Raw genomic sequence first — 24554 nt, 5'->3', positions numbered from 1 at the left:
ATAAAACAAGAAGATTTGAGTAAAGACATTATAGAAGGGAAAACACAAATGATTTTGAATTAAGAAAACTTGCTTCAAAATACTGGGGACAGCTTTTACTTAAAAGGAGTAAATTCTAGGGCAAAAACTACAGGCTGCTACTGAAATAAGCTTGGCTAAATAAAGTTCCATGGTCTGATCAACATCAAGAGTAATTATGTATCTTTCAATCTCTGTTTCTTGTTCGAAGGCCTTCTAGCAGTTTCTTTGTTTCTTTTGAAAAAGAGAGAGAGGGTACAAATTCCTGTTGGAATCATCATAATATGTGGCTGGGGGTAAGTTGGTAGTTTTCTGTTTTCTTACATGTTTCCATATGTGCAATGTTAAACAAAAAAATATAACTTCCACAGCTGGAAGTCTTTTTAAAACAAAGAGTGTATTAGGCCATTGCTAGCAAAAAAGACCAGTCTTGGGGCATGGAGGCTAAACCACCAGCAGCATGGCTAGGTAGGAAAGAGAACATGTCCATTGTCTCGGAGTTTGCAAATTTTTTATACATCAAGTAAGGGGAAGGGGAAAGAAAGATGTAAGCCGTCTAAAGAATTTACATTAGCTATAGGCAAAGGGGTGGGAGAAAATGAAGCAGGGCCAGCTCTGGGATGGTCAGAGTCTGCGAAAAGAAATGTCTGCGCCTGTGGACTGGCTATGGGCAGCAGTCTGGAAAGTAGCAGGAAGCGCCTGGAGTTCCATGGTGCCTGGCTAAAAAACAATCTGCGGAAATAGGCACCTGGACATCAATCCAAAATTCCAATAGATTAACAGAAATGTGAGCAGTCTTTTGTTAGGTGGCCCACCGCCATTACTAGACTAACAGTTCTGTCTCTCTCATTCTTCAGCCACTGTAATTCAATTTAGAATATCTCAGAATTTTTTCCTGTCAGCAGTAACTACTGTTCATCCTCTTTCTCTCTAAACGCTTGTTATTGCAGAATTCCTGCTCTCCTTGTGGGTGTTCTTTTGATAACTGGAAAACATAATGGAGATAGCATTGACTCAGCCTTCTTTTATGGAAAAGAGCAGGTGAGAGAGAAGAGCTTATTGACAGTTCTATTCTTGGTCTCTGTTTAGCTTGTTAATGTGTTTTACTATACTTCCATTAAAATTAATTTTGAAAATCTATTCCAACTTACTACATATCACACTGGTGATCCTATATAACTTTGTTAAGTCACACTTCAAAATGTGGTAAAGATTTTACATGTTTATGTTTTTATCTGAGGACCTTCAAATGTTTGACACTTACTAAGTCTTCTTAACCACATTTATGAATTTATGTTTCTTCTACTCGAGAAAATAGTGATTAATTTAAAACCATTTAATAAATTAGCAATAATATAAAAGCCAAGTTCTTTACTTGCAATCCTATAATAAATTTATAGGGTTTTTTTTTTATATAGAACAAAAAGTATCTGGGGGGAAAAGTGTGCTTGAAAGCCTATAAAGAAGGAGACTTGTGGGACCTGCTGACTCAGAAATTCTCTAGGCAGTAGGGCCCAAGGATGTGTCTTTTTTTAAAGCCTCCTCAAGTGATTTCCATTTCTTACCCTTTATTTTTTTCTGTTTTGTAATTTTGAATTTTATTGGGTTGTTGTGAGAATAAATAAGATTATATATAGAAAAGAATTAGATTAGAGCTGGCATATAGTTAATACTCAATAAATATTAGCTATAATTATTTATCTTTGATATTATTACCATAAGAGAGTCTCTAGTTGAAGTACACTTGAACTATGTATTAAAGCAAGCAAAAACTTTGAGGTAAAGAAAATCTGTAAGCAGTCATTTAGATTGCTTGTAAAGGAAACCCATGGCATTGATGTATAGTGAAAGCAGCTCTAGACATCTTATATGATGACAAGCAAACGCTGATATTTCTACAAGCAACGTACATCCCTTCCATATTCTTCCTCTTTTTTAAGAACCACTGTTCCAGAGCATTCATAGCTATGGAGATATTGCATTTTCCACCAAACATGTGCCCTTAAACTATTCTACCAAGATTATCAAGATGGGATTATAACAATGGCCTAATGTCCTTTTGAACTGTTGGCAGATGATCGTCACCTCAGTCACCCTGTTCTGCAGCATTGTCATAGCCGGGGTATCACTCATGTGCATGAACCACACCACCCAGGCAGGACAATATGAAGGTTTCCAGCAGTCTCAGCACCACGCCGCCGCAGAGACTGGCAGCACGGCTTTTGAGGAGAGCCCAGTGCCGATAAATGAACCCGAACCTTTTACAAGTGCCATCCCAGAGACAAGTATGATCCATAAACATAAAGAAACTCTTACGTGCCTGTGTAGCGTGTGTCCTAAATGTTTTCTTTAAGGCAATTTCTTTGAGCTATTTTGAATATCACAGGTATTTGTCAAGTGAGGAACTTGAAGGATAGGCGATAATAGAAAGAGCTTGCAAGTTCATTCATTAGATTCTTGTTTGTAAGTCTTTTGTTAGGGTAATCTTTTGGTAAATCCTAAAACTTCTCCGGACCTGAGAGTTTTAGAAGACAGTAACAACTGAAGGAAGGCCCTTTCTAGGAACCTAAGCACCTACAATTGTTAATGTAACAGCATTATACCAGGCAAGCACCATCAATAAAATGAAAAAGGCGGCCTGATTAAAGCAAGGTTAATGGTGTAAGTCAGGAGTTGGCAATGTAAAGTGCATGGGCCGAATCTGGTCCCCCACCTGTTTTTGTATGGCCCAAGAGCTAAGAATAGTTTGTACATTTATAAAGGGTTGAAAAATTACATTTGTGTTTCCACTAACATTTTTAAAGCCACTCTCCCTAAGTCAACAGTACTTTCCTAATCATAACCAGCATCCTCTCCTTCCTCACTTTCTTTGTGAATTCTTGCATTTATCCTATAAATCTATCTACTATTTGTTTTCAGTCAGGGCTAGCCTACTGTGTCTTCCTCTCCCATGAGTGTTTCAAAATAGGCTACGAAAGGCCTGAGAACTATCTGTGGGGAGCCCTAAACTAAGTGTCCTAAGCCCAGAGACTTTTGCTGCTACCTCTGTACCTGTCTTTACATGTTCTTTAAATGCTGTGTCTTTACCTGTACCATACATTTTCTTTAAATGCTGTGTCGTCTCCAGCAGGAAAACTAGCTTACACCTTTACTGTAAATAAATGGAGAGCCAAAGACAGCTATCTCTCACCTCCTCAGGAAACCTTCTGCATTGTTTATATTTCCCTCTTGTTATCTCACTTTTATAATTGCTTTTTAAATCATCTGTATAACCCACTAGACTGTAAGAGCTGTGACTTACTTGCCTATCATTATGGCCTCAGCACCTAGCATGGTATCAGATTCATCGTACACGTTTAGTAACATTGGTTAAATGGCTGGCCAGCTGCCTGGATGGATGGATGGAATATGCCATGATTTTCTGAAGCTGCCCTGGAAGCTGCCATGGCAGAGTACTTGTTTATTTGCCTATTCACCTGTGTTCCTAGGGAACAGGTTTTAAACTTGTCGGGTTCTTTTCCTTCCCTAAATCCTGCTCTCTTCTGCCCTGCTGCTAGTTGTATCGACACATTACACATGGGCTGTCCAGCCTGGCCTCCCCAAAGTCAGTAATACAAAGTAGTTCACTCTGCTCTGCCCCTTGCTACACATTTGTCAGAGACCCATAGTTTTCATGTGTTATAGTGTGGAATTATAACTGAAAGGGAAATTAATCCATTTTAATATGAGATCAAACATCTGGTTAATAAAAGAAAAGGCTAGTGAGCTACTTATATATTCTTCTTATATGTTTAAATGAAAAAACTGCCATAGCACTTTTCACAGTGACCATAATCTGTGTGTGTGTGTTTGTGTTTCCCTATCGTATGTCATTTGAGTGGACTGGCTTTATATCTGTTTTCTTAATAATTTTATCTTAGCTGATTTAAGCTTTCGGGTTTCTGGATCAGAGCGCTGGGCCAGATGATCTCTGGATTTTTTATTATTCTGTGGCTCAATTTTAACCTTAAGATAGCATCATTATTGTAAATTTTGGAAGACATTTGTAATAGCTTATTATAGATTGTACTGTTCATTCTTTTGAAATCTTTTGTTTTGTTTTTAAGAACAGTACTGAAGAACTAAAGCACATCATCAATGAAAGATTCAGCCTAGGAATTATTCTTTTTTCTAGCATACTAAATTTTAACACAGTCTATCACTGAAGTTATTATTCTGTTATGAGCTACATCAAGGAATGCCATACCTATGTATGTGTGAAATGTTTTAAAGGACACTGACTATATAAAGGAAAAAATTACAGTTCTGTAGCAGATGTCTCAGTGTAACTTGTGTAAACCAATCTACCTATAAATCAGTAAGAGATTTTCAGCAGTATATATTTGAAAAGAAAACAGGATATAATAGTTTTTACTGTGTCTTCTAAACTAGTGGAGACATTCTTGAAGAAGTGAGTTTGAGCTAAACTTAGAGGAAGAGAGTTTGGATGAATTAACAAGAGTGGTAAGTCCCTCTCAAACTACGCCTGGAGACCTAAATAAGCATGTGATTTGTGGAGGACACTAAAGAATTGTTCTGAAAGAAGGGAAGGGCCTTTGCTGAACAGTGGGAGTGGCTGGATAGGGAGAGAGGGCCCAACTGAGAGCTTTCAAATTCAGGCCAAGGAATTTGAATTAACTACCATTAGCCAGAGAGCATTAGGGCGTATTTTTGAGTAGTGATGAAATAAAAGTTATATTTTAGGAAAGTGTTCAAATACTTAGTTCCCAAAGCACAGTGGAAACTAACAAAACAGCATGGGTAAAAACATTTTTCCTTGTCTCATACAGTGAGGAGACAATAAGTAAAGGGCTGATCTTCTGTCAGGCACTCTTTAAATGTTAACTCTTCTGTATGAGCACATTTGAATATTTTTCGATAGATACCATGTGACAACATTTCCATTGAGGCTGCATGGGAAATTTGTGTGTGTGCATAATTGGATTTATTTGGGTGTTTTGTTGTTCGGTTGGTTTTTTTGTTTATTCATTTTGGTTTGTTCTGTTTGGCATCTCTTGAAGTTGTCGACTTGTGTGGTGATTGGGCTCTGTCTTCACGCGTTATTTTATCCATATAGGTTGCTGCTCCTGCTCCATGGGAAATGGTGAATTACACTGCCCATCCAAGGAGGCAGTAGCAAACATAAACTCTAGTGGGCCTGTGACTCCTTCATTTGAGAAAAGTAAGTACCTCTGGGCTATAAGGATGGGCCTAAGGAACGGATTGTTCCTTATCCTTATGTCTTAAAAGAGCTCTGCATAGAATTTTTGTAGAAGTTATACTGTTTGAGAATATGTTCTCAAATAAGACGGGAGAAAGTGTTAATAGGATAATAATCATGCATAGATGGAATACTTATTTAAAAAATAAAGTTCTTATAATGTAGTAATAGGTAATATTACACACACACACTCACACAAATTAATTGTTCCAATAAATTTAACCCAAGTAATAATTCTAAGAAGTTTGCCCTAAGCACCATTATTTTTTGGCCTTTTTTCTTGTTTTAGAAGCTGAGATTTTCTGCCACTCCTCCCACAGGGCCAGGACTAATTAATTAGTGCTTAATTACATTTTGACTCCATACACTTAAAATATACCCTTTCTGATGAAATAAGAAAATCTTTAAAAGTAATAACCTTTTGGCATACAGACTAAAAGATTGAATTGCATTTGTGGTCTGAATTTCAAATTAGTTAAAGCAATTATTTAGAACACACTTATGTGAAGTTACAATGCATTTTTAGTTGATTATGCTTATTTATAATCAAACTAGAAAGGGAAACCACAAAAAGTCCTTTTTATGATGAAGCATATGTCAATTGTGTTGTTGCCGAAGGCATTATGTTCTTATATAGCAAATGTTGGGAGGATTAGAAGGAATGACGTAGGCAACTCACTTAGCACAGTGAGTGGTGTACAGAGAAAATGCTCACTAACCATCGCAGTAGTAGTGGTAGTTGTTATTCAGGCAGGGTTTATATTGGGCTGCTATTTGCTGCCTAGGAATGAAAAATAGTAGAATTCCCATTTCTATAAAAAAAGTAAAAATATGTCTGATGTTGGGCCTTCACTGACTTTCTGATAGGAAACCTATTTTGGCATTCAGTTAACCTATTCTGTCTTTCAGTTTTTATTTGTGTGCCCCCTTTTTAAAGCTAATGTTTCTTAACATCAGAATTCCCAAGCCATTCCACCTTATGTTTTCCTCTCTACACAATCAGTGTACCTAATAGTAAAGCCCACTGACAAATGTAACAACTTTTTTTCTTTTGCCTCCAAAAATCTCCTTATGCTTTGCTTATCTGTCATTCTCTTCATTAATAATGCTGATTCTTGCAAACAAAAGGGGGGACTTCTTAGATTTTCTGACTGTATTTTACAAAAATTATATAAAATGGGATCCATTATAAATGGACTTCATCTGCTCATACAATTTAGTTTTATTCCTAAGCCTGAAATAAAGAAAGTCTAAAGGAAATCAACCATGGACAAATGAGAAATTTTAAGAGTTTAATAATATAATTAATTACTCATTCCCAAAACATTTGGCACAGCACACAGGCAAAATAAATATTGCAGTGTATAAAAAGGGCAAATGGAAGGTACTAAAATTTATTTTTATCCATTTTTGTAACATCTGAATATTTTAAGAGCAGTATATAATTACATATACTGCTAGAATTTCTACAGCAAGATATACACAACTAATTTTTATTAAAATAGGATCATATTACAGAGATAGTTTGGCAGCCTGCTTTTGTTTTATTTAACAGCATTGCGAACTTTCCCCCATGCCATTAGCTATTGTGCTAGATTACGTTTAACGCCCTGGGAGTATATGTCCTTTTCTAAAAAAGTGGTTTTAGGAAATGAAGTTTTTATTGTTAGCTTGAGGGTAACAGGTACCCTGTATTTTAGTCATTGGGTCTTTAAAACAAGACTGTATGTTAGACTACACATCTATTTTGTAAAAATGCTTTCCCCTGCTTTTGATGCCATATACATATATAGTGAAGCTGAGGTAGGAAAACAAAGGTTTCTTGGGAAAGGCCCCTCATCCCTATTTTAGGCCAGAGAAGAGTCATGCTTATGACTCTCATTTGGTTCCATATGTGAAGAGAATAAAGTGTATATTTTTTATTTGGTTCCTTAAACATCTTCCCTAAGGCAAATTTTAAACTCTATAATGAAAGGCAAGTGGTAGTAGTTTGTTTTATAGTTAGCCAGAAATAGGGTATTCATGACCAATATGTATATTTATCACAAGTGAAATTTGAATTATTACTTCACCCTTCCAAAAAAGCATATAAATATTACGTTAAATAGTGTAGAAGGGAACTGTTGCATACTACTCATGTTCTTTTCAGATTATAAACACCCTACAAGTAGAACTCTCCTGAGACAACACGAAGGAGCCTTCCTCAGATTTCATCTAAAATAATATACTGATTCTGAGCTGAAAGCGCATATGTGGTGGTTTGCTTAGGAAGTCATTATGAATTTAAAATGCATTCAAATAAGAAGCTCTGATTACAAATTGTTGTACTTACTGTTTTATAGATGATCATTGTGTGAGCCGCTGTAACTCCCAGAGCTGCATATTAGCCCAGGAAGAAGAACAGTATCTACAGAGTGGAGACCAGCAACTGACTCGACATGTGTTGCTGTGTTTACTTCTCATTATTGGCCTGTTTGCTGTAAATGTTCCTTCTGATTTTGTTTTGGGGCCATTTCTTTAAATGTCTGGCAAAGGTTTTATTCAGGCATCTGGGAGAAATTTAGTGACTACTTCCCCTGGGGTGTGGTGGGTAGGCCATCTGAATCCTAATCTTGAGCTAAACGTTTTGGGGGAAAAGAGGAATGAATAATTCACATTACTCTATTGCCTAAATGCTCCAGTAGCTTATTTTGCTTAGAAGCACTTGCTCATTCTATGCTCTGAGCCTAGAACTTAGTAAAACCAGGTGTCTGCATGATGTGTGCGGGGCTCCTTATTCCTAACGTGTTTCTTGACTGACCTCAGTGGATAAATGTCTACATGGCCTCTTAGAAGATATACCTCAGATGAACAGACTTTAAAAAATGATTTTTAATTATGAAAAGAACATAACCACTTCGTACAATAGATACAAAAATAGAGAAAAGAGGAAACATATCCATCATAGTACTACTGCCTTCTATTTTTTAATACATTTTTCATGGTTCTCATCATACATACAGATTATTTCCTGCTTTGTCATTTATGTCGAGCATTTTCATGTTGCTACATAGTTGTACATAACCATTACTTTAAATGGCTCCTCAGTGACCCATAGAGGAGATACATTATAATTTACTCAACTATTTATGGATGGTTTCTAGTTTTTCAAAATGCTCTAATAATCATCTCCATGCAGTATATTTCCTAATGATAGATTCTCAAAGTTGGGAAACCTGGATCAAAGAGTATAAATATTTCTGTGCCTTTCGATGCATTTTACTAAATTGTTTTCCAGAGGAGCAGAATAGATTTGTAAAGTACTCTCACCAACATTGAATATTATGAAAATTTTAATTTGATAATTTTATAAGCTAAACATAGCACTTTATTTTTTAATGCATTCCTTTGTTTACTAATGGTTTCATTAACGTTGTTCTCATGTGCTTTTTGAATTGTCAATTATTATTATATAATTTTTTGAGATGGTTCAAGTGTAACTTGCCTAGAGGTATGAAATGGACTATATAACCTATAAAGAAACCCTCTTACCCTTTTTACACTGGGATGGTCATTACATAGAATGATATAAGCCAGCACCATTTTAACTGCTGTTTAAGAACCCAAATCAAAAAGCAAGAAATGCTGCCAAGAATTGGTGCTTAGTGATGTGATTGTTTTCATTGTGTAGAACTAATTTTAAAATCAGCCCTGTCTTAGGTTAGTCGGCAGTCCTGATATATTATGTAAGCTTCTGTATTATGGCTCATGTCTTCTTGCTTCAAATCTGATCAGAATAGATGCTGTTTGAGTGACATCTGTCAAGAGGAGAGGTTGAAACCTCTTGTTCGAAAGACAAAGCTTCTATAGTCTCTTGGTGTTTTTCCCTTTAGTCTTTTTCTCCCTAATTATTAAGTAGGTAAGTTATTGTTCTGTGTTCTAGGTAGAAATGATTAGCTTGTTTCATTTTAAAATACTACTTTCCCTTCCTTTACAGAATCTTTCCAGTTGTTTATGGTGGCTATTCAACCAAGAGCCTGGAAGACTGTATGTTGAGTTACAGTTTTTCTGTGCTGTGTTTAACTTTGGCCAGGTATTTATTTACTGAGAACTTTGAGGGGTCGTTGTTTGCTTGGATGGATTGATTGGGGGTGGGGAGGGTGTTCGGAAGTTGTTTTCTTTTAAATCAAAAGGATTTAGTTAGTTTGCCAGCTGCTGGTACGCGTTACAGCTGACAGCTGCTGCCTGTCTCCTAGTAGAGATGAATTATTATATAGGTTAAAGTCATCAGAATGCACACTGAGTGTTGTAGTCAGAAATACCAAATAGTTTTTTTGTTATGGTTTTGAGAGAAAGAATGATAATTTAGGCAGGGACAAGATGTTCCAAGTTTTTTTTGAACTTTGTTGTGGTCTTAATAAATCACTCTGGGAAAGTGACTTACCTTCTCTGAGCCTTTAGCCACTTAAATTGGTGTACATTATTTCATTTACATTTTTATATTTCTTGAACAGTAGGTAGTTAAATCTTTTCCAAAAAATTATAAATTGGTGTATAAGTAAATTTTGGCCAAGTAAATTAGTTACCATTCCTTGAGAGACTACTATATGCCAACCATTGTTAAGCATTTTACATTAATTATATCATTTAAATATCATAATACCTGTGAAGTAGACACTATTATCCCCAATTTAAAAATTAGAAACTAAAATTTTATGAAGTAGTACAGTAGGTGCTGTTGTCTTTATGTCAGTATTAAAACAGATATTTAAGATAAATGACATTTTAGATGTTGGAAAATGTTTATGTGCAAATTTCAAAATTTGATTCTGTATTCAATCCTTTGCTTTTTAATTAGAGACGATTAGTCCTCAGATTAAGTAGCAGGTTGAAAAAAACACTGTTTGAAATTACTGGGTTTGCCTATTAAATCTGAAAAGAATTGGCCATATGAGTTAGCTAACATCCAACATAGTAGATGTGCCTGCAAGTTTTTCCCTAACATGAATTTCTTGAAATATTTCGAGCTCGTTTTGCCATTATTGTGGGAACAAATGGCCATGTCCGTTAGTTTATTACAGACAGACATAAGCATCCCAGGGCTATTTGATGCCACCTCACTTTGGTATATATACTATTTAAGATCTGATTTTGTACTCAACAACTATAAAATACTAGGTTGGGAAAGCATAGTCTCACTCAGCATTTTGCATTTTTAAAGCCCACTCTAAGGTACACGACCCCAGGACTGGCGCAGAAAGGGTCACAAACAGAAGCTACTGCCAGGAATGCTGCCTCACAGCTAGCTTATGGCTCAACTGCTTCAAAGGAGGAGGGAGATACAACCCCACCACCCCACCCCTACATCCCATTTTTCTCCTGGGGAGGTGAGGTTTAGTAGTCAGATCATTCCCTTTTGGTTCCTTATAGTTTGGGGGTGAAGAAAGGTAGGTCCTTCCTGTAATACACTGCATTCTCCATCCCAACTCCCACCAGCCCACACTTGGGTCCTTATCCACCTGCCTGACTAATGGCAGTTCCCAAACCCCTGTCTCCCCAAACAGTCCTCATCTCCTGGTCTGTAGCTCCTATCTGGTGCCGGTTTGCATCATCACCCCCAAATCTTTCATGCCCTTTCCCTAAGCATTAGCCAGTTTCATTTCACATAAACTTTGTTCAGTTGCTCCATTATATTCAGAAGCTACAGCACTTTTAAGTTCTATCATTTCTGAAGTTTTAACAGAAAAATGATAAGGAAATAAGTACAATGTTTTATTTTATTTTGAAATATTTTATTTAAAAAAAGGAAAAAACTCAGAAATCTAGCCCTTAAATGTTTCTAATTTTCTCAGTTAGCTAGCAGGCACATGTGGTCACTCAGCACTGGCTTATATCACACACGATAATCAATATGACAGATGACTGGAAAGAGGCAGCCACGTATACCTGTCTCCAGGTGCTGAACTTCAGAGGGTCTGCCTTGTGTGTCCCATTTAAAATGTTGCTCGAATCACTTATGGGTTTGCTTCCCCAAGCGCTAAATTTGGTGGTTTCCATAATTTCTCTGTCTTAAAATTTTATTGTTGTATTCATAACATACAACTTTTTTTTCTTCCATAGGGATTTATTTCCTTTGGCATCTTTGGATTGGACAAACATTTGATCATCTTACCTTTCAAAAGAAGGTAAATTTATTTGAAATAAATCTATTATCTGTAAAGGTAATGACAAAGGCATTCTATTAAGATACTGATATTTTTAAACCTCTAGTGACTAACTGCTGGGAAACCACAGAAAGTGTGAACTAAACACTACAGAAAGATTATCTGTTGACTCACATATGTGTTGTAAATCTTTGCAGAGAAAAGATTGAATTATTAATCTAACATTGTAATTTGCATTTTAACAAGAATTGATGGGCGCTGGCTTCTATCTATGTCGTTAACTACATAAAGTAAAATGAAATTTGAAAATGTATTTAAAATGGAAGTAACAGGTGATGTGCCCCCAACGGTCTATATTTGATTATCTTTCGTCTTTGACAACAGGATTTCACTATCAAACTGACAATTTATAGAAAACTCAGTTTTGTTTTTTTCTTTCTAAATTTTTGGGGTTTTATTAGCTTATTGAAGAGTTTCTTTGAATTCAGATCAGGAATTTCTTTATGAAAAATAATGAAGTAGGAATACTCCAATTAGGGGGTAGGAGAGAGAGGCAGTGGGGACAAATCCTTGTATTTCTTCATTTGTTTTTAAAGTCAAAATTAGTAGAAACTGGAAGTGGTAATGGAATTTCTCCTACTAACTATATAAACTGTGCCCAGTAATTGGTAACTGTTCTTTCTTCTTCTCCTCCTTTTTCATCATCAACATCATCATCATTATTAAGGTATAGTTGCTAAGGTCATAATTCTTTCATGGGGGAGGAAAAGCATAATAGGAAAGTCACTGAACTTAGTTACCAGACTTATAATAATGATCAATTTAAAAAGTCAACAGATTTGTTGTCTGGGTTGGCAGAAACACAATTGTTCTGAATTCCAGATCCCAGTATGTCTCTTGGGTACTGAGATTGGAACACGATTAAATAAAATTCTTAATCTGTGTAATTATGTTTGCATTTCAAAACAGTAGAATGTAGAATCAGGAACCTCATTTATGGTAGAAACTGAAATGGGTCAAATGTGTCTGGTGGGTATTTTACAAAATATTCAAGCCCTCCACTCCACACCACCTCACCCCCACCCTAGCCTGCTTTGAATAGGAAACCAAATGCCGGCTAAGCATGTTTCTGCTTCAGACACTAATGATGTCTGCGTTAGATGACAGCTTTGGTAAATGACAGTTTAGGAACAGCCATGTTGATGGGGTAATAAGCAGGAAGGGTTCTCTTTCAGTGCTTTTCTTTCCTTCAAAACAGCCTCCTTAAATTTTGTTTCAGACTTGAATTCCTATGGAACAATAAAGAAACAGCAGAAAACAGGGATTCTCCTGTTCCTGAGGAAATAAAAATGACCTGTCAACAATTTATCCATTATCACCGTGACCTCTGTATCCGAAATATAGTCAAAGAAAGAAGGTAAATATAGGTTCCAGATAACTATATTTTAGATGATTAATTTTGGTTTGTAACAGGTTAAGTAATGTGATTGTGACTAACTACATGATTGTTCTTTTTAATAACACACATACATGTAAAAGTTAAAATAGCTGTAGGTCAGTTTATAGTTTAAGAAACAGCATATATAAGAGCCATATCACTTTGATTTTTATACCGTGTTTCCCCGAAAATAAGACCTAGCCGGGCCATCAGCTCTAATGTGTCTTGTGAAGCAAAAATTAATATAAGACCCGGTCTTATATAAGACTGGGTATTTATTGTATTATTATAGTATAGTATAGTATAGTATAGTATAGTATAGTATAGTATAGTATAGTATAGTATAGTATAGTACAGTATAGTATACCTGGTCTTATATTATATGAGACCTGGTCTTATATTAAAATAAGACCAGGTCTTATATTAATTTTTGCTCCAAAAGACACATTAGAGCTGATAGTCCAGCGAGGTCTTATTTTCAGGAAAACATAGTATTTTTAAATGTCATAGAACTTCCAATTTCCATATAAAATGTGAAAACTTGAGAGTGAACCAAAGTGTAGTAGAATATTAACATTCACATTTCATGGTGGCTGTTAGTGTTTCTCATAAAATTTTGAGATATATTTATATTTAGAAGTGATTTTATATTCCCCATCTCCTAGTGGTATATTATTTCATATTGCTAATGATATTGTCAATAAAATGAAATGAAATTTCTGTCTCTTAATTAATTCTGCTGCTTATTTTTCACCTCAAGTCATAATCTTCAGTCTGTGACATCGTATTTATTCTTCTAATCCTCAAGGTATAGAGTATGCATCGGGAAATCAAAAAACAAATGTTACAGTGCCAATATTTTTGGTTGTCATGAAAGAGAAAACAAAACAAAACATAAAGAACCAAATACTTTGATGTTTGTAACTAACAATTTGAAAATGACCATTTAGGATGATTTATTTACATATATTAGGCCACTATATTTCATTATAACCAGAAGATAGTCTGGTATAGCTAGTGGAAAGGGGACTCACAGGGTGAGGCCTAATACTAGAACTCACCTCCTGGATCTGCCACGTATTAGCTGTGTGACATTGGGCAAGTTCAATTCTCCAAACCTTACTTTTCCTCTTCTTTAAAATATCTGAATCTCAGGGTTGTTCGAATTAGATGACAAAATCTATGATGGACCTAGGCCTGTTTCTGGAAATGGTAAACTATGAAGAAAGGTTAGCTTTCCACCTTTAAAGGGCTAACCTCAATTATTTCAAAGAACCATCTATGGATAGTTTCAACAATTTAAAACTGCTTTTTAAAATTAAAAAAGGGAACTCCACGTTGGCTCCACCAGGCCCACTGTGATTGCTGACTGTCAGGAGCTGCCTGGGTCCCAGGTGGCTGAAGGGGCACTGGCTGGTGGCACACTGCTTGCAGCCTGCACAGCGGCACGTTCCCTGCTTCTCTGTACAACTCCGTGGGCTCTGGTTGTAGCTGCCTGATCAGGCATCAAGAAGCAAATATTATTCCACTGGTGTCGGATAGAAGGTGTTGGGCTATAAAATAATAATCAGCAAGCAGGAAGAAGGCTCAGACTCAGGTTGTAATATTTAGGCTTCCGTTGAAAGTGACATCTGTAGTTACAAAGCATGAATTAAGATATCTTATTACTAAGTAAAATACTGATGTTAATATATTGTAATTTTTATATACTTGAGAGAATTTTTTATGTCTATTATCTCCTTTTCTAATTTTTATACAAACATCTAATGTATATTCTCATTTGTGGTTAAATGTTTTAAAATTTTTTTGTCACCTGTTTCTCATTTCATCTTGATTTTCATCCACAGTTTCCTATTGTTAAGCATTTTAGGTTTTACAGCTTGACTGATGCTTTTGGACAGATTCATGTTGTCTATTGCATATTTATGAAACAGTACAGAATCATTTGTTGTTGTTTTTCACATTTCTCTTTCCTTTGTTTATTTGTTTATTCCTGAGGCACCCCACATTTGCATTAGGAAGACAAATTTTAAATAATCAAGAAGTAGATTTATAATCGAAGTACATTTTTAAAATCTTAGATTTGTAACAAGACAGATCTCACTTATTCTTTCCTTCCTTCCTAATGCAGCAAATTCCTGACAAACATATTATTAATATTGTCTTGGCTGCTGAAGGCAAGAAGAAAGGCTACTTGTGGGCACTGTGATAAGCAGAAAAATACAAAATTTGATTTGAGTAGTTTAGTAAAAATAGTCACTTCTTAAGAACTTGTAAAAAATATTAATGTTCCTGAGACAAATTACTTATAACTATGAGTATAATTTATAAAATACATAATATTCAGCTGTCTACAGAATGGATCTGATCATAAAAGGCCATCTACTATAAAAAGAATATTTCTTTGTAGGTGAATTTACATTATGATTCTTTTTTTTATTTAAGCATTTCCGTTTTCATAAGCATATTATTAGCATATTTTCTTTGTCTCCAGTGGGTCTTTCTAGGGTCAAGTGAGTTAAACCCTTTATATTCAGAATAGTTTCATCCTGCCACACTTTTAACTATCATGCTGTCTTTCCCTGTCTCCTTCTATTTTTCCTTGCTTGTCTTCTATCATGCAGTGCTGATACGAGATTTACAGAACATATGGGTGAATCATTCCTTTGACATACAGGTGTGGTACAAAGAGTTCTGCTGGGACCTTCTGTGGCTGTGACCTGGTGAACTGGCTAATTGAAGTCGGCCTTGCCTCCGACCGTGGTGAAGCTGTGATATATGGAGATAGACTGGTGCAAGGGGGAGTCATCCAACATATCACCAACGACTATGAATTTCGGGATGAGTACTTGTTTTACAGATTTCTTCAAAAGAGTCCTGAACATAGTCCCCCTGCTATTTATGCAACCACTCCCCAGCAGGAAAGATATAAAGAAATTGAGCATTCATCCCTATCCCCTAAGACCTAAATTATGAAAGAGAGAACACCACATGGAGTCATATTCTAGCCCTAGATCTGTTACTTATTAACTGTGTGACCTTGGGCAAATCACAACCTCTCTGAGCCTCAGGTGCCTGTTCTGTAAAATTTGATGTGTCCCTACCCCATAGTAACGTTCTGTGATTTTATGTGTATACAAAATACACAGGAAACTGACGTAGGAAAAAAGAAAAAATCAAAATTTAGAAGTTCTGAATGAATATAACTACTCAATATTAAATGTTAATAACTATGCCAACATTTAAAAAAATTGCTTCCTGCAACTGTTTGCTATAATTTCAAAATCAACATCCAATTTACTATTCCTTTAAATTGCCAAATGGGGCAGGTATATTGCTGGCAGGACATGGACATTTAATTATGACAACTTTGCACTTACTGATAGCACTTCCTGAAAAAGAATACTAATGATTCTAATAAGAGACCTTCTTATGCTATTTTTCCTATATCCTTGACAAATAGTACTCATTAAAACTTAAAAGTACTATATTTTTAAGATTCATCTTTTCTTGCTTTTCTATCCAAAGTCCTAATCTGTGCCACTAGAAGGGGAATAAGAACTTCCATAAATCTTATCTTCTCCAAAATCCACCAACGGAAGTGTAGTCTAATTTTTAACTTTTGTACTAAAAATAGTAACTAGAACAGATTCATTTAAATTTTGTCAACAGTTATGGCCATGTGATGCATCATTTCTGTTTGCACAAAGCACCACAGTGCAGAAGGATAACCCTATTATCTTATTCCTTGCAGTGAATAAGAAGAAAAAACTATATATTTCAAGCCAAGAATTTTAAAATTCTAATCCTAACATCTTTTACATTTAGAATTTAATCTTTGTTAGGTGTCCATGTATAAAAATCTGTAAATTTAAAAATTACTAAATGTTGCCCTTAGATAAGCTTTATCTTTTTCAGTAAATTAAAGAGAGATCTAGCCACATGACCTTTGAACCTCTACTTAAATAGTAGGTGTCAGTTTTGGTTTAACTTATTTAAAACATGTTTCAAATATTTATTTATCCACACTTTCAGTTTCTCATATGTAAAAATCATTTAGAAAATAATTTATAGGGTTAAATCATTGCCCTTTTAATATGTAATTTTTTTAACCCTGTATGGGAGCCTAGTATATTTAACAAGTACAGGCATACCTTGGCGATATTGTGGGTTCAGTTCTAGATCTCTACAATAAAGTCAATGTCACAATAAAGTGAGTCACACAAATTTTCGGTTTCCCAGTGCATATAAAAGTTACGCTTACAAAAAAAAAAGTTATGCTTACAATATACTATAGTCTATTAAAATGTACAACAGCATTATGTCTGAAAAAACAATGCACATACCTTAATGAAACACTACTTTATGGTCCAAAAATGCTAACCATCATTTGAGCCTCTGTGAGTCGTAATCTTTTTGCTAGTGGAGGGTCTTAACCTTCAATATGTAAAAAACACAGTATCTGCGACGTGCAATAAAATGAAGCGCAATAAAACAAGGTATGCCTGTAAATTATACTTTAGTGTGTAGTATTAACCTATACCTATTTTAAGTTATGAGTAGGGAATGGGGATGTTTTTCAGCAGAACTGTCTTGCTGTAGAACTTTTTTTAAAAATATGACCACTCTCGTATGTGTAACTCTCAGAATGCTCAGGAGTAAGTATAAAGCCTCGTCAGTGTGCCGGGAAACTTACAGCGACAGTAATGGAGATAAGTAATTCACATGCATGCAGGCAACTCAAACATAAGTGGAGAATTTGTTGTGTTTGTGAATAAGTCATACTACATGTGTTCTGTTATCTGCACGAAGAGAATCAGCAGCATCTTTTTTCATGGGACACATAAAACACTGGGTCAGAATGATCTGTAGTTTCAGATAATGAAGGCTTTTAAGAGATGTTTTTAGGATTAAGGATATGCTAATTTTATTAAATGAAAATATTTGTAACTTTTACTCTTTCACTGACAAAGCAAGTTTCTCAATAAAATACCTATTTTAACTTGCATTGCCACATCTTTTCTTTGAGGAATGTGGATAATGCAGAAGCCATCACAGAGGTCTTTCATGTAAGTTTTCAGTGTTTTCTTAGACGGGTCTCCTGAGATTATCCTATTCTTCATTACCTGTGGGATCTGTGAACACAGCCTTGCCCAGCTATGCACTCAGTGAACACTTTTTGTTAATGACTCAGGAAGACATTATCAGTGGAGTCCTTTTCACATGTTTAATATGCAGGGTCACTGCTGGGGAAATTATCTGATCCAATTTTGTTTAAAATCTACTAATCTTCAGCATGATCAGTTGTTCTTTTCTTTGTTCTCAGTGAGTAATCCCTTGCCTAGTTTGAGCTTAAACTTCAAAATTTTTAGAATAAGGTAAAGTGTGCTTGGCATTTTAACAATAACAGTTAATGATCAGTAAGTTTCTAAAAGCAAGAAAAATGTACAACTATTATGTAACATGTTTTCTATGCAACAGAATACAGCTCTTGGTTTTTGTCCCTTCGTATCTCATATCATATAAAATATATTACTTTAGACCACTGGACATAGGTAGTCAAGTGATGAGTGATGGTTGGAAATACAGTTTAAGATCAGAAATGTTATCACCTTTCTTCAGGAAAAGAGGAGATGATAAATTTCTACAATTGGTATGGTAAAAGCCTGAAGTATTTTACATTCGCTCTATAGAATCTGTTTTTGGCAAATTTTACAAGTAGGCACTAAATTTCCAAAATTCTAGGCTGTGTAATTATTCCTAGGGAAAAAATTTTTGGTTGAAGATTAATATACAAAATGATGTTTTCATCAAAGATCAAACAAACTAGCTTTCTCTAAAATAACTCATTTATTAGATTATTTCCTCGCTTTATTACAGAATGATAAATATTAAATCACATCACTTAAAGGTTGACAAAAAAAAAAAAAAAGCTTAATTTCAGCTATTACACATTTTACTCTTAAGAAACACATGAAATTTAAGAAAAATCTTAAATTTTCTAAAATATACCACAAGGCGTTAATTACCCACAAAGTACCAAAGTCCAAATACCATATTGGATTTGTAGAATGAAAGTCTCCCAAACTGTTTTACAAATTAATTTACATGTCCTTATAATAATCCTTGTCTTTATTGGGGTAGTTATTCCCATTTTGAATAAGGAAAAAGGCAACAGATTGACCTGAGACTTACCAAAGGCTACCAAGTTGTACAGATAGATTGTCTACCTAATTTCCTTAACTTTACAGGTAGAGAAGGGGACTGTGTAAATTCTTTCCATCAGTAACTGAATGTTCATTTAACAAAATATTTATCTAGCTTGAGTATCAAAGCTTGTGCCAGACACAATGTTGAACACTGAGGATACAACAGTAGAAACAAATATGGTTCCTATCCTTATAAAGCTTCAATTCTACTGTGAGAGACAGATGTTAAACATACAATTACACTTGTGAGCAGTATTACATGTGGCTCTGAGCATACGTAACAAGAAACTTGACCATGTGGTGTGGGGAGAACTTCCCTGAGAAAGTCGTATCAGCAGTACTGTAAAGGATGAAGCTAACTACTTACATGAAGAGGAACAAATGAAATGAACGGTGCAGGCAAAGAGTACTCAGTACAGACATGATGAAGGAATGGGCACATTCAAGGAATTGAAAAAGCAACACAGAAATTCAAAAAAAGCAATTTGAGACACAGAAATGGTATCTCCTAAGATCTTGGTTCCCTTATCCCATTTCCTAATATCCCGGACAAGCTCTTCTAAAAATATTAATGTAAAGGCCTATTAGGGGCATGGCCAAAAAAACTGCTAGATAATTAGAGCTAAAGGCTCACTGGTCAGCCAAGTCTTGACAAACAGCATGTTTGAATTTAATAAAAGTACATCTGCAGAATTAATTCACTGTAATAATACAACGTGTAAATCTAGAAAATTTTGTTAAAGCAGTTAGTACTTGCCTAAAGCACAAAAAAGAATCTTTTTCATTACTAATGAAAAATGTGCTTTCTTGTTATAATTGAGAAAATTATTTGAGGACAATACATAATTACAATAAACATAAATCCATGCATTATTTTAATTATTTCATGCTTTATGCAGAATTAAATATTTAATTGTGATTTTTAAAAAGTTATTGTAGCTAAAAGCAAAGTAACACTGGTCGGTACCTAATGTAACACCTGGTTCTCCCATGATGTATGTGACCAATTCCAACATGTTATTTCTCACCATTTCAGCAATTACATGTAGTTTTAACAGTCAAGCTATAACTTGAATGCTATTAAAGAATAATCATATCTGTTCACAACTAGGGTTATATCATTTACCTAGGTGACTGATTCTGACTTTGAGGGAGATTGCTGACCATTTATGTGATCATTAAGAACTAATATTTGACTTGTAAATTCTAATTTCATCTTTTGCACACTGAGGAAAAAGATTAACACATTTATCCACATCAAGATGTTTGTTTTGAAGGATTGATTCCATCTCTTTGAATAGTTCTTTCTCCAATTTCCTCATGTTGCCCAACATTGTTTTGGCTTTTTCCTAAACAATTAAAAAAACAAAAATAAACACACATACACACACACAAATCTAACCAAATCTCAGCCAATCTCTACAGACAAGGTTTGTTCATTCAGGTTTCTACTTCTAATTTGGTTCCCCGTCCCCCTCTCCCCCATTCTTTAGATATGGAAGGAATGAAATTCTTTCAGAAAAATTATTTCTTTAGATTGAGTTAATATACTAACCCCAAATTGTTAAGTTATTTTTTAGATACTTTTTAGATATAAAAAGGTAAGAATAATTATGTAGGATTAGTCTATAAGCAAGAAACCTAAAAGGCAATTAACAGGACAATTGAAAATCTTGTATTATTTATGTATGGGGAAGGCGGCTGAAAATTGAGGCTGAGATATTTTTATGAATTTGGATCTTCTATATTTTAAAACAATATTATCAGATTAGACAAAGAAACTAAAACCGTAATGTTCAAGGAAAAGAGCAACTAAAAGATACGAAGAAGTTACTAGAAAGTGTGCATAATTTTAAAAATTTAAGCCACTATGGGGCAGAACTCCACAAAACAAAGATTCTTAACCTTAACATGGACTTCAATATGACATATTTTCTGAAGAAACTGTATTTCATATCAATGGAGGAAAAACATATATTTTGTCTATAAAGAGTATTGGAATAATTGGTCACCTCTTTAGAAAACAAAGTTAGAATCTCTACTTGATAGCATACACAAAAATAAATTCCAGTTGAATTAAAGAACTAATTATTTTTTCAAACACACATACATACTGGAAGAAAATACTTATTTTGCGGTGAGGCAGGCCTTTTGAAGCATGAAATCGAGAAAACTTAAAGGAAAGGACTAACAAATATAATTGACTAAATTTAAAATTTTTGTCTAACAAAGTCAAATTAACTGAGATTAAAAATTTGAAATATGATATAGACAATATTCACTTATTTTGCCTCTTTGAGGCAAAAGAAAAAACAACCAAGAAGCAACTGAAAAATAGGTGAAGGAAAAGAATAAACAAGTCTTTTAAAAGGAAATACTAATGGCCAATAAACATGAAAAGAATTTCAACCTCATTAGTAATCAAGAAATGTAAATTAGAGATCCAAGATGGCTGAGTAAACACTGTGCCTGCCTCCTTCTGTGAACAAATTAAAATTACAAATTAAAATTACAACTAAATTACAGAACAATCAACCTAGAGAATCATCTGAGGTCTGGCTAAACAGAAGTTTTAGAAGGATATAAAGAAGAAGCCACGTCAAGACTGGTACTAGCGGCAGAGACGGGGAAATGAGTCCCAAACCTCTGTGTGGTGGTTGAGAACCAGGAGGGATATCTTGGTTGTGAAGGTTCCCCCCAGTGGAGCAAGGGACTCCAGCCCACTAGCCGCCCCAGCCCAGAGTACTGGTGCGGGGAAGAGGAGCCCCCACAACATCTGGCTGTGTGAAAAACATACAGCCACGTGGATGGGATAGAAGGTGGAGGGAAACCCAGGCATCCTATTAAAGGGCCTGTGCACAGACTCTCATTCCCAGGCTCCAGCAAAGAGACAGTAACTCGGGGGGTATTGGAGACAAGGGGACAGACTGAGTCCTGTGACTTCAAACTGAGGGCTGGAGGACAGTGGGCATTTTCCCTGAGAGGTCCTCCTTCCATGCAGCCTGCAGGCTAGTGCCATCTTTCCTGTGTTGAGCCCTCCCCCTACGCTTACGACAAATCTGAATCTGATTGGTCTGGAGAGCTCTGAAGCTCTGCCCTGCTGATTCACTGTGATCCCACCCCACTCCTCAACTTCCGTCTCACTTCCTCTGCAAGCAGCCAGCCCAGCCCACATTGCACTCTTTCTTAGAAAACTCTCAAGAATCCAACAGACCCCAGGTGGGCGATGACTGGCCTCAGTGTGCTCTGAAACTTTTGAGTCATTCCTGGCTCAGCACTGGCACTAAACCAGAATTTACATTCACCTGGTGACTACAATTCTTCCCCTGAGTGACCTGAGACCTGCCTCACCCAACATGCATAGTGCACGAGGCTTTATCAGTGGTTGAACCTTATGGGAACTGGCAGGTAGCAGCAGGCTTCAGGGTGTCCTGGCATTTTGCCAAGCCATCCCAGGCCCGGTACTGGTGGCAGATGTCCTTGGTTTGCAGCATGGCCTCTCCCACACACCTCCAGGGTTAGCACAGGTAGCAAACAACTGGGGATCGCTTTGTAGCTCCTACCAGGTAGTCCCCGGCCGAACATAGGCAGTGGGTGACCTGGGCTGGCACCAGAGGCCCTCGCAAGAGGCCCCAGGACCAACATACTTGGAGTTGGCTATAGACCACAGCAGAGCACTGACCAATTAGCCGCACCAGCAGCACACCCAAAGGGCAGTTTCAACAGGCACCAGAGCCAGGTGGGACAAATCCCACTCAGTGAGGTAAGCCCCCTGCACAGCAGCCTGTAAGCTGTGGATGTGGCCAAACCCCACAGCCAATCAGCCTGAAGGTCAATCCCATCCAATGATATGCCAATAGCAACCAAGGCTCAACTACCATGTTTCCCTGAAAATAAGACCTAACTGGAAAATAAGCCCTAGCATGATATTTCAGGATGACATTTCCTTAACATAAGCCCTAATGCATCTTTTGGAGCAAAAATTAATTTAAGACCCGGTCTTATTTTCGGGGAAACACGATATAACAGGAGGGCACACACAATACACACAAGAGACACTCCTGGAGCACCTAGAATAGATAACCAGGGAGACTGTGGCACTGGGCCCCACAGGGCACCTACTGCATAAGGCCACCCGGCCAAGACTGGTAAATGTAGCAGATCTACCTAATACATAAAAACAAACAGAGAGGCAGCCAAAATGATGAAACAAAGAAATACGTCCCAAATGAAAGAACAGGAGAAAAATCCAGAAACAGAACTAAACAAAATGGAGGCAAGCAACCTACCAGATACAGAGTTAAAACAATGGTTATAAGGATGCTCAAGGAACTTAGAACCTCAACAAAGAGAAAGCAAACATAAACAAAGGACATAGAAACCACAAAAAAAGAACTAGTCAGAAGTGAAGAATACAATAACTGAAATGAAGAATGTACCAGAAGGAAACCCAGCAGACTAGATGAAGCAGAAGATCGAATCAGCGATTTGGAAGACAAGGTAACAGAAAACAACCAATCAGAATAGCAAAAAGAAGAAAGAATCCAGAAAAATGAGGATAGTTTAAGAGACCTCTGGGACATCAAGCGTAACAACATTTGCATCATAGGGGTACGAGAAGGAGAAAAGAGAAAGCAAGGGATTGAGAACCTATTTGAAGAAATAATGACTGAAAACTTTCCTAACTTGGTGAAGGAAATAGACATACAAGTCCAGGAAGTACAGAGAGTCCCAAACAAGACAAACCTAAATAGGGCCACACCTAGACACATTATAATTAGAATTGCAAAGGTTAAAGACAAAAGAGAGAATCCTAAAAGCAGCAAAGAAAGGCAACTAGTAACTTATATGGACAACCCATAAGATTGTCAGCTGATTTCTCAACAGAAACTCCACAGGCCAGAAAGGATTTGCACAAAATATTCAACATGATGAAAAGCAAGGACCTACAACCAAGATTCTTATTCCCAGCAAAGCTATCATTTAGAATCAAAAGACAAATAAAGAGCTTCCCAGACAAGAAAAAGCTAAAGGAGTTCATCACCACCAAACCAGTATTACAAGGAATATTAGAGGGACTTCTTAAAGATGGGGAAAAAAGATATCAAAATTGTGAATAATAAAATGGCAATAGCTACTAATATAATGTTGTATGCTAGCTATATTTTAAGAAAAATCTTTTTAAAAAATAAAATAATTGAAAAAAAAAAAGAAATGTACATTAAAACTACCAGTAGGACTGACTCGCCCTAAGACACAAAAGTAGTGATTTAGAGAGTCAGGACTGGAATCCAAATCTTTATTCACTTCTATACTCAAATTCTATTGTCTTTCTACTACTTATGTTGTCAATCAATATTTAATGCCTACTAAATAAAGCCTAAAATGGTAACAGCTTTCAATATTTTATTTCAGTATTACTTAGAAAAATTTTAATCAGCAATTTAGTTTAACATACATTTAATAAGCCTACAAAACCCGCCTGC

General features: G+C 35.9%; 2 protein-coding genes across 5 annotated transcripts in view; one reads left to right on the top strand and one right to left on the bottom strand.

Annotated features, from left to right (window-relative positions):
• Window positions 1-17865, top strand: part of GPR155 (G protein-coupled receptor 155) — a 38833-nt gene extending 20968 nt beyond the window's left edge. Inside the window, exons 9-17 of one of the 2 annotated variants that reach the window (XM_019727467.3) lie at window positions 230-314; window positions 969-1059; window positions 2093-2303; window positions 5135-5239; window positions 7621-7757; window positions 9255-9350; window positions 11378-11442; window positions 12701-12838; window positions 15537-17865. In XM_019727467.3, coding sequence (XP_019583026.3) covers window positions 230-314; window positions 969-1059; window positions 2093-2303; window positions 5135-5239; window positions 7621-7757; window positions 9255-9350; window positions 11378-11442; window positions 12701-12838; window positions 15537-15828 — 1220 coding nt within the window. In that variant the 3' untranslated portion in view covers window positions 15829-17865. Of the gene's footprint in view, window positions 1-229; window positions 315-968; window positions 1060-2092; window positions 2304-5134; window positions 5240-7620; window positions 7758-9254; window positions 9351-11377; window positions 11443-12700; window positions 12839-15483 lie in introns of both variants that reach the window. The other variant, XM_019727469.3, reaches the window with a different exon arrangement.
• SCRN3 (secernin 3) overlaps window positions 1-24554 on the bottom strand; it is a 45182-nt gene that overhangs the window by 471 nt on the left and 20157 nt on the right. For 2 of the 3 annotated variants that reach the window (XM_019727471.3, XM_074338223.2), the window contains one exon: window positions 18691-20417. The exons of the other annotated variant lie outside the window; for it this stretch is intronic. In XM_019727471.3, coding sequence (XP_019583030.3) covers window positions 20247-20417 — 171 coding nt within the window. In that variant the 3' untranslated portion in view covers window positions 18691-20246. Of the gene's footprint in view, window positions 1-18690; window positions 20418-24554 lie in introns of those variants that run through there. 3 annotated transcript variants of the gene reach the window in all.

The sequence above is a fragment of the Rhinolophus sinicus genome, chromosome 17, assembly GCF_057876585.1.
Source record: "Rhinolophus sinicus isolate RSI-liver-muscle chromosome 17, RSI-T2T, whole genome shotgun sequence".
NCBI lineage: Eukaryota > Metazoa > Chordata > Mammalia > Chiroptera > Rhinolophidae > Rhinolophus > Rhinolophus sinicus.
This window is presented reverse-complemented; position numbering and strand designations above follow the sequence as displayed.